The 15,041-nt window shown below is 45.0% G+C and overlaps 1 protein-coding gene across 3 annotated transcripts in view; it reads right to left on the bottom strand.

Moving 5' to 3' along the window:
• Window positions 1-5,513: 5,513 nt before the first annotated feature.
• HELQ (helicase, POLQ like) overlaps window positions 5,514-15,041 on the bottom strand; it is a 36,129-nt gene continuing 26,601 nt past the window's right edge. For all 3 annotated transcript variants that reach the window (XM_056111279.1, XM_056111280.1, XM_056111281.1), the window contains 4 exons: window positions 13,932-14,105; window positions 12,238-12,351; window positions 11,210-11,344; window positions 5,514-5,652 (listed from right to left, as the gene is read on the bottom strand). In XM_056111279.1, the coding sequence (XP_055967254.1) occupies window positions 5,545-5,652; window positions 11,210-11,344; window positions 12,238-12,351; window positions 13,932-14,105 (531 nt within the window). In that variant the 3' untranslated portion in view covers window positions 5,514-5,544. The remainder of the gene's footprint in view (window positions 5,653-11,209; window positions 11,345-12,237; window positions 12,352-13,931; window positions 14,106-15,041) is intronic.

Raw genomic sequence — 15,041 nt, 5'->3', positions numbered from 1 at the left:
CCAGGCATTGGGGCGCTCCCACAATGGAATGCTGATTCCAGACACCTGGCATTTACAGGGCCTCGGGGAACCCTCAAAAGCAGTGCTCAGGGAGCCCAGTGCTCACTCCCAGTGGTACTCAGTTCAGCTGTGTGGACTGGTCACTTTGGTGCTGGGCCCCGGGACGTTGGAGGCTCTCAGGCTCACCAGGACCATACCTGTGGGTGCAGCGGGCACGCACCTGGCATACCCAGGGCATGCACTCCCGCCTTCGAGATGTCTCCTTAGCCCACACCTATTTTCATAACAAGCTCTAGCCTACAGACATCTCAGTTAGAGCCCTTTGGCAGGCATCCTAGTTTTATAGCTCGGAGAGGGTGCGGGATCTGGTGTGGAATTTTTTTTGGGGGGTCACACCTGGCAGTGCACAGGGGTTCCTCCTGGCTCTGCACTCAGGAGTTACTCCTGGCGGTGCTCAGGGGACCATACAGAATGCTGGGAATTGAACCTGGGTCGGCCGCGTGCAAGGCAAACACCCTACCTGCTGTGCTATCTCTCCAGCCCCGTGGAATCATTTTTAACCTCCCTCAACTTGAGGTAAGTGATTCTCAACTTCCGCATCTGTAAAGTGAGGGGAAAAAAATCCATATTTCCCGATGCTGCCTGTGCTCAGTTGAGTCTCCATTTATATCTCTGATGCTCGGTCCCGGAGGGAATCTGTGTTTTCTTCTGTGTATTTTATTATTTGGGACCTGATGCCCAGGTCTTTTTTTTTTTTTCCCCTTTCAAAACAGAAAATATTTTATTTTTTAATACTTTATTTTTAATATCCATATTTTTGATGTCTCTTGAGTTCATTTTGTGTTTGGTGTTACACAATGATCTTTCCCCCCAAACCGTTTGTTGGAGAGTTTCCTGCCCGTCAGGAACGGTCCCTGAGCATCACTCAGCCCCGTCCCACCCCCAATGCATGCAGGTGTTGGGGTTGTCCAGATACTCTGAGACACTTGGTTGGTTTCTATTTTTTCTCCTTTTCCCCCTTCGGTTTGGGCGCCCCACCTGGCCCTGCTCAGGGCTTACTGCTGACTCTGCGCTCAGGGGTCACTGCTGGCCATGCTCGATGGACATGGCATTGAATGCATGCAAGGTCTTAATCTCTGTCTCACCTCCGCAGCCCGCTTCCTTGAGATTTTAAGTGGAGGTGCTATACATCTGACTTACTAGATTTCAACTTATCTAAGAACTTGGGAAGGTTCTGTGTGTTCAAGCAGCACTTGGAAGGAAACACACATGTGTTGAAAGTGTTGAGTAGAGTGCTGAAAGGCTTCGGCTCCACCCAGATTCTTCTGGAGGTGAGTTTGGACACTGGAGCACTTGTAAAGAGTCATGCTCTCAAAGCTGTCATTAACTACTTGAAAGTTTAGCAAATACTTTAGTTCTGAATAACTTGAACACCAACTTTTAAAATGAACTTTATCGATGATGTATAAGCAATCCCCACTTTTTCCCTCCCTCCCTCCCTCCCTCCCTCCTTCCCTCCCTTCATCCTTCCCTCCCTCTCTCTCTCCCTCCCTCCCTCCCTTTCTTTCCTTCTTCCTTTCTTTTCATTTTTGGGTCATACCCAGTGATGCTCAGGAATACTTCTGGCCCTGCACTCAGGAATCACTCCCGGTGGTGCTCAGGGGACCATATGGGACGCCGGGGATTGAACCCCCATCAGCTGCGTATAAGGCAAGCACCCTACACACTGTACTATCTCTTCGCCCCCCCCCCCCCCGCTTTTTCTGAGACCTAATACAAAATCATTGTATTTGCTATGTGAGACACCTCCCTCCCCTCCCTCCCCACCTCCCATCTGCTCAGCCTCTTAATTCTAGCCCTTAGTGCAGCATAGAAACCTACACATAATCTGTCCCATTTAGTTGGGATTCACAGCCGTGTAAATTCCCCATACATATGTAAGTAAGAGTGCGCTACCCCCAAGCAGCAGAACTTTCTACACAAATGGGACCTTCTCTATCACAAGGACGATGTCGATCCATATTGTCGCAATGGAGGAAAGGTGTTTTGAGCCCGCTGGGAGGACGGGCGGGGAGGGAGGACTCCAGGGATGAATGAGGCTGGAGTGTGCGCCTCTGACCCCCAACCACTGATGTATGGCTTTTGGACCTCAGCCCCCAGCTGAGGAAAGTAGCCTGGAAACACAGAGGCCCAGTACTGAGGCCAAGGACCAGAACCCGTCTCCACCAACCCCCTTGAGACCCACACCAGAACCTGGGCCCCACGGCCACCTCGCGGCTGTTTCCGCCTTGGCCTGCCTATTTCTTCTACCTGGGTCCTTCTTTATACCCCGTTTCCAAGAGCAGAGCTTTTGGAAACAAAAATTTCCTGCCACTAAGATCTTATTTGCCTGCATCTGCTAGAATTATTATGCGTGAATTATTATGGTGCCTTAGAGGCTTGACACGTCGATGTCTCTTTCAAGTTGCCTCATCCGCACCATGAGCAGGACTTTAGCCACCCAGAGACACCCAGAATTCTATTTTTTATTTACCTCATTAGTGGACCTTTCTAGTTGTTTTTGTAACTATTCTCAGAGAAGCCATATCATACTGCTTGGCTAAGGAAAATGTCAAACCTATGTACCTAATGTAGGTTATTTCAAGTCGCTAGATGAGGACATATTTGTATGCAAATAGCATCATTTTCATATTTTCTTTCTTTCTTTTTTTTTTTTGTGCCATACCTGGCAGTTCTCAGAGCTTACTCCTGGCTCTGAACTCAGGGATCACTCTTAGGGAGTTTAGGGGACCTTATAGGGGTTCTGGGGATCAAATCCCGGTTTGCTGCTTTCAAGGCAAGTGCTCTAACCACTGTTTTATTGTTCTGGCCCCATTTTTATATTTTCTATCTTAGTTTTTAATCCCCATCCTCTATGCCTCTCCCTTTCTGCTCTTGTGATGTTAGGGGCTTGCACACACTCCTAGCTGCGAGGTTCACACATATATTCTTTTGGTGGGGTCATATTTGTCCCTCTTTTTTAAAAAAAAAATTTTTTTTTTTTAATCGAATCACTGTGAGCTACAGGAGTGATAGTACAAGGGTTAGGTAGGCCTCTTGCCTTGCATGCTTCTGATCTGGGTTTCATCCCCGGCACCCCATATGGTTCCTTGACAGGTGTGTATGTATGTGTGTGTGTGTGTGTGTTTGTGTGTGTGTGATTAATTTGCCTATACACCAGATATTGTATTGATTTGGTTTAAAATTGTCACCCCATTTTATAGAAATATTATTAACATTTTAAGGCACATAATGTGATAATTTGCTATGAGAATCTACTTGAAAATCATTGTCTCAACGAAGAAACTGATAGCACCAGACCCTCATTTAATCAGTGTGTGTGTGTGTGTGTGTGTGTGTGTGTGTGTATGTATGTGTTGGGGTCAGGGCTAGAAGTCCCAGGGAGAATGTGATGGGGCACATTTCCTAGCAAAGCCCTGCATGCTGGACGGGGTGCCGCTGGGAGTGTGTACCCCCAGCACTGCTGGTCGAGGCCCCTAGGAAATTGCATCCTTGCCAACTGCCAAGTATGCAACAGCGCTGCTGATCACAGTGCCTGTGTTCTCCACTAGAACCCCAGAATTTCTAACTGGAAGTTTGCTTCCTTTGACCATTGCTCCCCATTTCCCCACCTTTCCACCCAGCCCCTGCCAGATACCCTCTCACCTTTGTCTTATTTAGAGCCCAGGTATAAATGTGAACATACAGCTTTGCTTTGGAGAAGAAGAACCAAACTGAAGAAACTAAACTCACGTCTTCCAGATTGTACATGCTGGACACTGCGGTACAATAGCTTGAGCTGCATGTTTAATTGCTTTGCTTTGCTTTCTCAGACTAAAGATGATATTACTAGAACAAACAAGAGAGAATGCATGAAAGAATACATGAGGCTGGAGTGATAGTACAGCGGGGAGGGCATCTGCCCTGCACACAGCCAACCGGGTTTTATCCCCAGCACTCCTAACATCCCCTGAGCCTACCAGGAGTGACTCCTGAACACAGAGCCAGAGTAATTCCTGAGCACAGAACTACGGGTAAGCCCTGCTGGATGTGGCCCCCGAACACCAGAGAATCCATGGCCAGTGGTGTGGTACAGACCACCCTGAGCAGAGTCTGTCCAGCACAGCCTGGGATCTTTCACTGTCCCCTCTCAGCATCTCTCTCCCCATGGGAACTTTGGGCAGGAAGTCCTGATTCACAGATTGGCTCGTTCTGGGCAGTGAAAGGCAGAGATGAGCTGGGAATTGTCATCTGCTCCACCTGGGCCTTCCAAAATGGCAGGCAGCTCTGACATCTGCATTTCTCACGGGCATCCGTCGAGCTCAGCATTCTCACGTGGGATCTGTGCTAGATCATGCCAGTAGCTGGCTCCTGTGTTATCATGGTCTAATGGTCTGACTCAGATAGGAGGCTAGAGAGATAGTGCCGTGGGTAAGGAACTTGCCTGGCTTATAGCCGACTCTGATACTGTATTTGGTCCTGAGGGCACTGCCAGGAGTGATCCCTGAGTGATCAGGAGTAAGCCCTGAGCATCACTGAGTGTGGTCCCAAACCAAAAACAAACAAAAAAATAACACTGTTTGTTAGTATATGGGATGTATCTTAGACTGGAGAGAATCATTCAGTATTCACAAATAACTATCAAGTCATCTCTTTTTCTTATCTGTAACTAGCTATCTATACTTGAGCTATAAATCTTTCACTGTATCACTGTCCTCCCGATGTTCATCGATTCGCTCAAGCGGGCCCAGTAACATCTCCATTGTGAGACTTGTTACTGTGTTTGGCATATCGAGTACCTCACGGGTAGCTTGCCAGGCTCTGCCGTGCGGGGCGCAATACTCTTGGTAGCAGGTTATATTTATTATTGTTCTCAATTTTGGGTCACACCTGGTGTTGCTCAGGGATCACTCCTGGCAGGGCTTGGTAGACCATATGGGATACTGGGGATTAAAGCTAGGATGGCTACATGCAAGACATGTATGTGCTATTGCTTCAGTCCAAATAATCCAATTTATTGGAAGGCATAGGTGAGAAAATAATTAAAGATCTGGCTACAAAAATAAATATGTTGAGGGGTCGAATTTCATTTTATGGTGGACTTTTTTTCCTTTTTGGTTTTTCAGCCACACTGGTGATGCTCAGGATTTACTCCTGGCTCTGCATTCAGGGGTCACTCCTGGCGGGCTTGGGGCACTACTATATGGGGTGCCGGGGATCAAACCTGGGTTGACTGCATGCAAGGCAGGCATCCTACCTGCTGTACTACTGCTCAGGCCTGTGAGGTGGGCATTATAAATATTTGAGCAGAGAATTCATGTGTAGGTATTGAAGAGGATGGATTCTTAGTGGGAAAGTTATTGGAAATATGAGTGAGAGGCATATTCAAGCACATACACAGTTCTTAGAATATAATTTAAAATGTATTTTTGTATTTTAAATAATGGGGAGTGTTTAATAAAACATATATGCAATAAACTCATATTTGAAAATGCTCAGGTAGTTTTATGCCTTCTCAGTGGGAGAGGCCAGCAAGCCAGGGAAATCGGAAGGCAGTCTCAGTAACTCTTCTACCTCTTCTTGCAAAGCCTCCGCTTTCTCATGTAACAGCATCTAGAATGAAAAAGAACCAGGAGATGAGGCTAAAATATACAACGCCAGAGAGTAGCTAACATTTTTATTATTGTCCATTAGATACCTGAGTCATCAGCATTCTAGGCTTAAAGCTAATAAGCGGATTGAAAAATGGCCACTTGAGAACAAGATATTATAGCAAATGAAACGAAGGCGTCCGTTAGAGCCATTTCAACTGCTTGTGACCTCTGGCAAACCAAAAATAAAGGAGCTTTAATACTCTCAAGGATTAGCCTTACTGATGACTCAGCCACTTAAAAAATTAACTTCTGACCTATAAAATCAAAGACAATTCCACAAAAATTTAGCTTTTGAAAATGTATTCCTTTATATATGCATTTTTATTATTCCTCAAATATCAGTGTGCTTTTAAAGATCTACCAGTATGTCAAAGAAAAATTTCATTTAGTCACCTAAAATTAACATGGCTAATTTCAAGAGAAATAACGGGCAAAGAAACTATTTATAAACATGGCACATAGTAGATATCAACGATTATTTGCTGAGTAAGGATTTCCTCCTTTCTTCTAAAGTAAAAAAAATTAGTCTTAGCTGCAGCTATTTTTTGCCTATATTGAACTATTTATACCAGTTCTGTTACAAAATTTCTGTAATAAAAAGTTAGGAAAAGCACATGGAGGAAAAACTTAAATGTAACAAAGTGAAAAAGGTACATATTACCAACTTGATATACTGCATAGCAGTATATATGAAAGAGGTCCAGGTGTAATCAGGGAAGCTTTTCTGTGGGTGATCATGTAAAAATAATCTCCCAGCACATTCTCGAAGTATTACCATGGTGGGCTACAAAGTAGGGGGCTGGATAGACAGCAGGTAGGCGCTTGCCTTCCACACGGCTGACCTGGGTTCGATCCCCCACTCCCCATGCAGTCCCCAGAGTCCCACCAGGAGTGATCCCTGAGCACAGCCAGGTGTGGCCTCCCCCAAAATAAAAGAAGAGGAGAAGAGGAGGAGGAGGGGGCGGTGGAGGAGAAGCAGGAAGAAACATAGTAAGGGAATAACAAATTACCAAAGGCAACAGAACATGAGGACTGACTGGTTTACAGAGCTGAGCTTGCCAAAGGCGGGGGCTGGGGGGGGCGTGCTGGGGGTGGAAGGAGGGAGCACCCTAAGACTGGGGAGAAGAAATGGGCACTCTGGTGGGGAGTGTGGTGTTGGCATGTTGCACACATGAAACTATCATTTACAGTACTGCACAGCACAGGGCCTCAAAAAACGTTTCCACAAATCAACAAGAACAAGTAGATAATTCTTCAGAACCTGTATTAAACCATTAGAAACTGTAGTTAAAAAAAAAAAATCCACCGATTTTTACAGCAGAACCATTTCTCAGGTTCCCATTCCAAATAAAAAGCTGGAAAAGAAGGGAAAAAAGAGGGTCTACGAGTTACTACAATCACCCTGATTAAGAGAGGCTGCCCTCCTCCAAGAGCAGACGAGAGCACTGTTTGCAGCAAGGAACAGGAGAATGTGGAGATCGAGAAGGAGGCTGGGAAGGACAAAGCTTCTGGGGAGGAGACGGGGAAAAGGCAGAGGGGCCCTTTGAGAGCTGAGAAGTGAGGCAGCAAAATACAAAGGGGAAGAGGGGAATAAATGACAATACTGGAGATCAAGAGAATATCGCAGAAATCAAGAAACTCCTCTTTGGAGGCGGCAGCGATAGTACAGTGGGTAGGGCATTTGTCTTGCCTGTGGCCGACCTGGGTTTGATCCCTGGCATTGCATATGGTCCCCCGAGCGCTGCAAGGAGTGATCCCTGAGCGCAGAGATAGGGGAACCCCTGAGTACTACTGGGTATTACCAAAAAGCAAAATAAAACAAAACAAAAAAGAAGCAGGCACTCTCTGTCCTTGCACTCCTCTCACACACCAAGTCATCCATGATAGAACTAAACCGTGAACATGAACCCAGGAGACTCTGAGTCAGAATTCTCATAAACCATTCCAGGAGGTCATCACTGTGCAAGAAAAAAGGCAAAGGCATAAGCTGTCCTCAACTGTGCAAAACCACCACATAAAAACAGATTAAAAAAATCATGAGTGCATAAAATAACAACATCAGACTAACACCCAAGGACAGTAGAGACAAGGGCCAGGAGTATTGCTCCATGGTTGGAAGCCTGCCTCATGAGCTGGGGGAGAAGGCAGCTGGAATAGAGACAGGATCACTAAGTCAATGATGATTGGAGGGATCGCTTGGGATGGGAGATGTGTGCTGAAAGTAGATAAAGGACCAAACATGATAGCCTCCCAGTATCTGTATTGCAAACCATCATGCCAAAAAGTGGAGAGAGAGTAAAAAGGAAACTGTCTTCCACAGAGGCAGGGGGAAGGGTAGGTAGGAGGTGGCGGGAGGGATACTGGGGACATTGGTGGTGGAATGGGTGTTCGCTCATTGTATGACTGAAACTCAAACATGAAAGCTTTGTAACTGTATCTCACAGTGATTCATTAAAAAAAAAAAACCAGTCATGAGTGCAAAAACTAGCACAATATTCTAAACTGAATTAAATAAATTCAAAAAAGCACCTGGGGATGTGGGGGTTAGGGGAGACACGTGCCCTGTACTGGATGTCCCAAACTAAGAACAGAACCAAGGAAATAAAATGAAAATTGAGTAGACTCAGGAAAGAGTAGACAAATTCAGATCAGAAATAAAAACTAAGAGGTGCTGAAGGAAGAACAGAATTGACCAAAAAATTCAGTATTATTGAGAGAAAAAGAAAATTAAGAGAATGAAACGGAGCTATGATAAAGATATGCCCTCCAAAAATTGTTTTAAGTTCAAAAATAAAATAGGGCCCATGAGAGCATGGGGTTTGAGGCACATGCCCTGCATGCTGTTGACTTCAGTTCAATCTGGACCACCACCAAGTTCCCCGAGCATCGCTGAGTCCAGTCTTGGGGACCTCAGGACCAGTAGGCGTGTCTCTGGATCCCTCCAAAGCATCTAGCTGAAACCTTCCAGAATAACTGTGCCACAAAAATATAAGCAAGGTTACATCACTAAATTTAGAAATAAAATTTTGTTAGGTCACAGTATGTACCTGGAAAAATTAGGACATGGTCAGTATGAGTTCATGGGCTCGAACAGCTCACACCTGCATTGAGAAAGAAACAGACCAGGTGCAGGCAGTCTGGTGAGAGGACTCTGACAAAGGGACAATCGTCACCGTCAGGCCGGAAAGCCCAGGCCTCACACATGGGCTAGAAGTACCCTCTGCACAAAGAGGAACTAGGGCACCCCAGAAGAAGGCCCAATTCCATGGCTAATGGGGCCTGGAACAGCCTGTTCTTTCTTAACATCACTGCTTGCCAGCACCCTTCATTCCCAGGGGAAATACAGCTGAACATGGAAACCATTCTCCTCTGTCAACAGAGACAGCGCCAGGTGACAGTGCAGGCCCAAGGGACAGCAGGAGGAGCAGGCGCTCTCCCAGGGCCCACTACGCCGTACCTGGTGGTCCTCACAGTAGTGAGTTTCAAAGGCACCCCTGCACAGAGTTTTCTGGAAGTTCCACAGTGCCCAAGCTGGCCTCCAAGTTCCAGGGAACCTGCCAGGGTGCTTCCTGGCAGGCTTGTAGGCACCCTCAGGAGCAGCTTGCCAGCCTTGGCTATAATTCTGATGCCAACACACCTGCCATTATGGCCATGAAGCCTGAATTCCATCTGCCAAGGGGGTGTGGGAGAGGCTGGATTCTCTCGCAGTTGGGGTTTATTTTTAAAGCAATGTAGGTTTTATTCTAACTTTTTTGGAAAGCTATGAGGAGAGAGAGGGAGAAGAGAGAGGTATATATATATATATATATATATATATATATATATATATATATATATAGAGAGAGAGAGAGAGAGAGAGAGAGAGAGAGAACACTCTGGCTTCTGGCTTCTCTGGAGTAGAAACAGGCGTAGAAACACTGAGACCAGCAAGCGAGGTCTGTTCGGGAGAGCGCGGCTGGAGATTGAGCCTTCTCTCCTCGCATTCTTTAAAGCTGTTTATCCCGTACAACCCACTGGAACCCTCAGCTGGTTACAGTTGTTGCAGCCATTACATCGCTATTAAATTTTCTTGTGCAAATTACCAGGTGGTTTTAGACTCTGACATATAAGGTCGGAAAGCAAAAAATATCCCAGTTATGATTAGAACAGTAAGAAAATACAGGAACCAACTTGCAGGGGCTTAGACGGGACAAATCTGAGGTCATGTGAGCATCAAAAGAAATTATAACAGTGGAAGCACACTGTTTTCAGTGACTGGGAAGAAGAATTTAAGAAGCTCAATTGCCAAGTGATTGGTGCTTCTGTAGAGTCTCACTTTTGTCACCTGGCATGGATCAAAATGCTCAAGAAACGAGGAGGACTGGGGTTCAGGAACGTTCCCTTGGGGTTGGACCCCGGGCGAACCGGTGCTCAGGATCATGGTGCCTTAGGGGCTGATGCAGGCATCTCTTCCAGGGATCTTTGTATACTGACGATAAGGGCACCTTTCGGCAGGTCCCTGTAAATGACCTCCCTGTTGGCCACTCCATGGATCAGTTCAGGCCTGCCAGTTCACTGACAAACATGGTGAAGCGCACCCAGCTGGCTGGAAGCCTGGTAGTAACAGCATCAGGCCTGAAGTCCCGAAGAGCAAAGAATACTTCTCTAAGCAGAAGCGAGCCCTGGGCCACTGTTTGGGGACTGCAATAAGCAGTCATAAGAACAAATCTCTCGTTGCTCTTGTCATGCTTTAAACATGAGACCTTAGACTTCCCCAGATGTGGTTTGGGATTGGCGCAGTCTTTCCTGTAGGGGTTGGGGAGGGGTCATCTTCCTCGCCTGGGTGTACTTTGGGGCAGGACAGCTGATGAGCATAGTAGGTACCACCTTTGACCTTTTGTAGTTTCTAGTAAACTTGAACTATCACCTTGGGAAAAAAAACCCACCTGGTTGAAACCTGGCATTACATGGATCCTGAGTACTGTTGGGAGTGATCCCTGAGCACACGGCCATGAGTAGTCCCCAATAAATAAAACAAAAAAGCCAACAACAAAGAGGAACTTCTGTGTGAAAGGTGGGGGAGACAGAAGTCCATGAGCACCAGAGGGCTCTATAATTCAATGGCTCCTGAGATGACCTACTTTTAATTAGTGTTTTTATTTTCCTTTATGGAAAATCTTATACCATAACAGATCAAATATTTTTATTCACATATTGCAAGTGTATTCTTCTGATTCTACAATTAAAAAAAAAACTTTTGATTAATGTCTAAGGTAGGGGTTGGAGAGACAGTACAGTGGGTAGAGTGCTTGACTTGCATGCAGTTGACCTGTGTTTGATCCCTGGCATCCCATATTGTCCCTTGAGCCCTGCCAGTAGTGACCCCTGAGTGCAGTGGCAGGAATAACCCCTGAGCACTGCCCGATGTAGTTAAAAAAAAAAAGCATACAGATAAAATAAATAAAAATAATGTCTAAAGTATAAGACGATAACTTCATAAAATACCATAAAGGTTAAAAATCAATTTGCTTGCTTACCTTTGCTGATGATACAATTTGCTTGGCCTGGCGTCTCGACAAATGATCAATTGTCCTTATTAGTTCTTCAGGATTTGCATTAGCTAAGTGCACTAGACTTTTATAACCAGCACTGTATAGCTGCTTCGCTCGACCCTAGAATTTTAAAAAAAAACAAAAAAAAGTAAAATAAAAATTTATTAGAAGGATACTTGCAGCCTTGCACACAGCTGACCCAGGTTTGATCCCCAGCATCCCATAACGTCCCCCGAACACGACCAGGATAATTCCTGAGTGCAGAGCAAGGAGTGTTGCCGAGTATAGCCTCAAAACTAAAAGAGCAAACAAAAACAGAACACCAAAACTAAACCAAACCAAGGGAAATGTGAATCTTGATGCGAATCCTTTAAAGGACGGTTCCTATCTGACTGCAAGAGCACAGAACTTTCTAGGCGGCCGGAGCCAACTTGCTGTGCCTAGTCAGGAATGAGAAACTGATGAAGTACCTTCGCTAGGGTTATCTAGACTTGGTTAGAAATGGCTGAGAAACTAGCTGAGGTCTCTTTTTTCCTTACTGTCAGGGAAATATTTGTTGTTTTCATTAAATTGCTACTACTGTGAACCCTGAGTCTAAAGTGAGAGGTCATTCTTTGATTTTTTTTGGCCACACATGGGGGTGCTCAGGGTTTACTCCTGACTCTGTTCAGGGATCACTCCCTGCCCGCTGTGCTACTGCTCTGGCCGCGCATAGAGCAGGGCAGGAAGAGTGCGAAGGAGAAGCCGTTGCACATGTACTTGAGAGTCATCTTTACTTACAGTGATCCCCTCGCACCCCACCCCGCAATGTGCATTTTACACCAGCTTCTTCCAATCCATCGTGGACTTGGGGAAGGCTGTGATGACGGTTTATTTAAAAGATGGGAGTGGGGGTACCCATGACAAAAGAGCAGTAAGTATTGCCACTTATCTCGTGATAAGGCTTCAGAAAAGAGTAATACCTGGTTTTCCTGATGAACTCACTGTGGCTGGGAAACTGGAAAGCTACTAACCTCTAAAACTCCAGACACTTCCATGAGAGGGATTAGCTCAGCCTTTACACAGTACGTCAACTTCTTGGTAAGTTCTACCAAAAGGGCTCTGTAAACCCAAAACTCCTCCAGCTCCTACAGGGAACAAAGAAAGACACAGGATGTAGAGCTGCTAAGTTATTTCAAAGTCTAGTTTGTGTGGTAGGAGCCTCTGAGAGGTAAATGATGATGAAGCAAAACTGTTAACATAAAACAAGGCAGAAACTGATGAATTTGATGAATTGATCTGGGGATGAGGGAAAAAAAAAAGATTAGAAATTGAAAAATGACAATAAGTTGTTTTGATTATTAATCCAAAAATCAGAAAATGAATGCAGTTCTCTTTCCCAAATCACTGAAAACAATTTCTACTCTTGAAATTTATATTAAAATATTAAGTATGGAAGCATCAAAATGTAAGATGCTATTTAGTATAATAATAAAAAAAAGAGTTTAGTGGGTAAGGCCTTGCGTGACATGAACCCAATTACCCACGTTCAATCCCTGGCACCACATATGGTTCCCTGAGCACTGCAGGGAATGATCTGTGAACGAAGAGCCAGAAACAAGTCCCGAGCACTGCCAGGTGTGGGTCAAAAACCAAACCAAAACAAAAAGAAAACTTTAGCAAAAAAAGTGAAATATGACAAATTTCTGATAATTGTAAAATATCAGTTATGGAAGTATGAGACTACACCATGCAATGATTTCTGCTTCTCTAAGGTGTTAGTTATATCATTCATAGGGCACCAAATCTACCTCAATAGAAATATATCCTTTTAAGAGAATTAACTTTGATTTGGTTTTTGGGCCACACCTGGCGATGCTCATGGGTTGCTCCTGGCTTTGCACTCAGTAGTAACTCCTGGAAGTGCTCGCTGTAGCCCTGAGAATTAATTTTTAAATACATGAAACCACTACTAGTAGTTCCAAGGGTAGGGCACTCTTTTTCTACCTGCTATATGTTTTTCTACTTTCTATGTGCTTTCTACTAGCTCATTATAGATTTTAGTTGATTCTGTCATTTTGTTCCTTTGGCATAAGCATGTAGTATTTTTGTAAGCAACATATAGGGGGCTGGAGCGATAGCACAGCAGGTAGGGCATTTGCCTTGCACGCGGCCAACCCGTGTTCAATTTCCAGCATCCCATATGGTTCCCTGAGCACTGCAGGAGTAATTTCTGAGAGCAAAGTCAGGAGTAACCCCTGAGCATCGCCAGGTGTAACCCAAAAGCAATACACACACACACACACACACACACACACACACACACACACACATCACGGTCCTCCCATTGTTCATCGATTTGCTCGAGCAGGCCCAGTAACGTCTCCATCATGAGACTTGTTACTGTGTTTGGCATATTGAGTACATTATGGGGAGCTTGCCAGGCTCTGCCGTGCGGGTGAGATACTCTCGGTAGCTTGCCGGGCTCTCTGAGAGGGGCGGAGGAATCAAACTCGAGTCGGCCATGTTGGCTGCATGCAAGGCAAACGCCCTACCGCTGTGCTATCGCTCCAACCCATATACATACACATATATATTTTTTTTAAATTGATTTTTTAGTGCTTTGTAATTGCAGAGTGAGTAATAAACAAACATGAATTGGCTTATAAGTTTAGTAACAGTTAAAATAGGATGCATGAAGCAACTGTTATCTATTTAGGGGAATTACCTCACAAAAATGTAACACACAAGATGAGAAGGTGGCCGCTCCGGTCAGAAGGCTCTGTATATATCCTCGAGGCATATTAAACTTCTCAGCCACACTCCAAATGTTGGTGTCTTTCAGCAAAGTGTAAAGAACAAAAGACAGGTACAGTCTGTTGACAATGTCCTTGTCCACCTTCTACATAAGACACAACCAGATACACTTAAGTATTAGAACAGTTAAACATGTACATGACTTCTGGGGCCTGATAAGATAGTACAGTGGGTACAGCGTTTGCCTTGCACTTGACTGACCCAGGTTCGATCCCCAGAATACCATATGGCCCCCAAGTATTGCCAGGAGTAATTCCTGAGTGCAGAGTCAGGAATAACCCCTGAATATTGCCAGGAGTGACCCAAAAAGAAAAACAAAAACAAAAACAAAAACCATGTACATGACTTCCAAACAGGACAAGAGCTCACGTGAATGAAGAAGGGTAGAATGGTTTCAGTTATAACTGCTTCCAATTCATATTATCTTTCTTTCTACAGGGTGAAGAGTGGGTTAAATTATATCCTGCCTCAACTCCTGGTACCCATGAACATGATCATATTTGCTAACAGGGCTTTCATAGACGTATTTAGCCAGGGATCTCATGACGAACTCATCCTAGATGCCTGCAAGAACAGTGGGCTCTTGAAAGCTATTCAATAACTGGATCCTTAAAAGAACAGCAGTGGGCACCATGTGACCCAGAGAAGCGAGGTCGTGAAGACGGGTCCCAGGTAGGGGCTGCACCTACAAGGCAGGGGACACCAGCAGCCAGGAAGAGTCTGGAGGGTTCCTTGTGCAGTGTCCGGGAGGAGCTGGCCTGGGCAGCAGCGTCACTGCAGACCCCAGAGAGTGTGTTTCTTGTGTTCTACCCGTCCAGTGTGTCTGATTTTGTCATGGCAGAATCCAGAGATAGAGAAGCTGGCGAGAACTTCACGTGACTTGGTATTCAGATGTTGTACATGTGAGATTGGGATGATAAATTAAGCTATTTCAGTAATTGTGTCCAAAATATGTAAACTAAGTATAAATAAAGTCATGTCTAGAGAAAGGTAAGCTAACGTAAACACAAGAGCTTATGAC

This window comes from Sorex fumeus, unplaced genomic scaffold (genome assembly GCF_029834395.1).
Source record: "Sorex fumeus unplaced genomic scaffold, SorFum_2.1 ptg000013l, whole genome shotgun sequence".
Classification (NCBI taxonomy): Eukaryota; Metazoa; Chordata; class Mammalia; order Eulipotyphla; family Soricidae; genus Sorex; species Sorex fumeus.
This window is presented reverse-complemented; position numbering and strand designations above follow the sequence as displayed.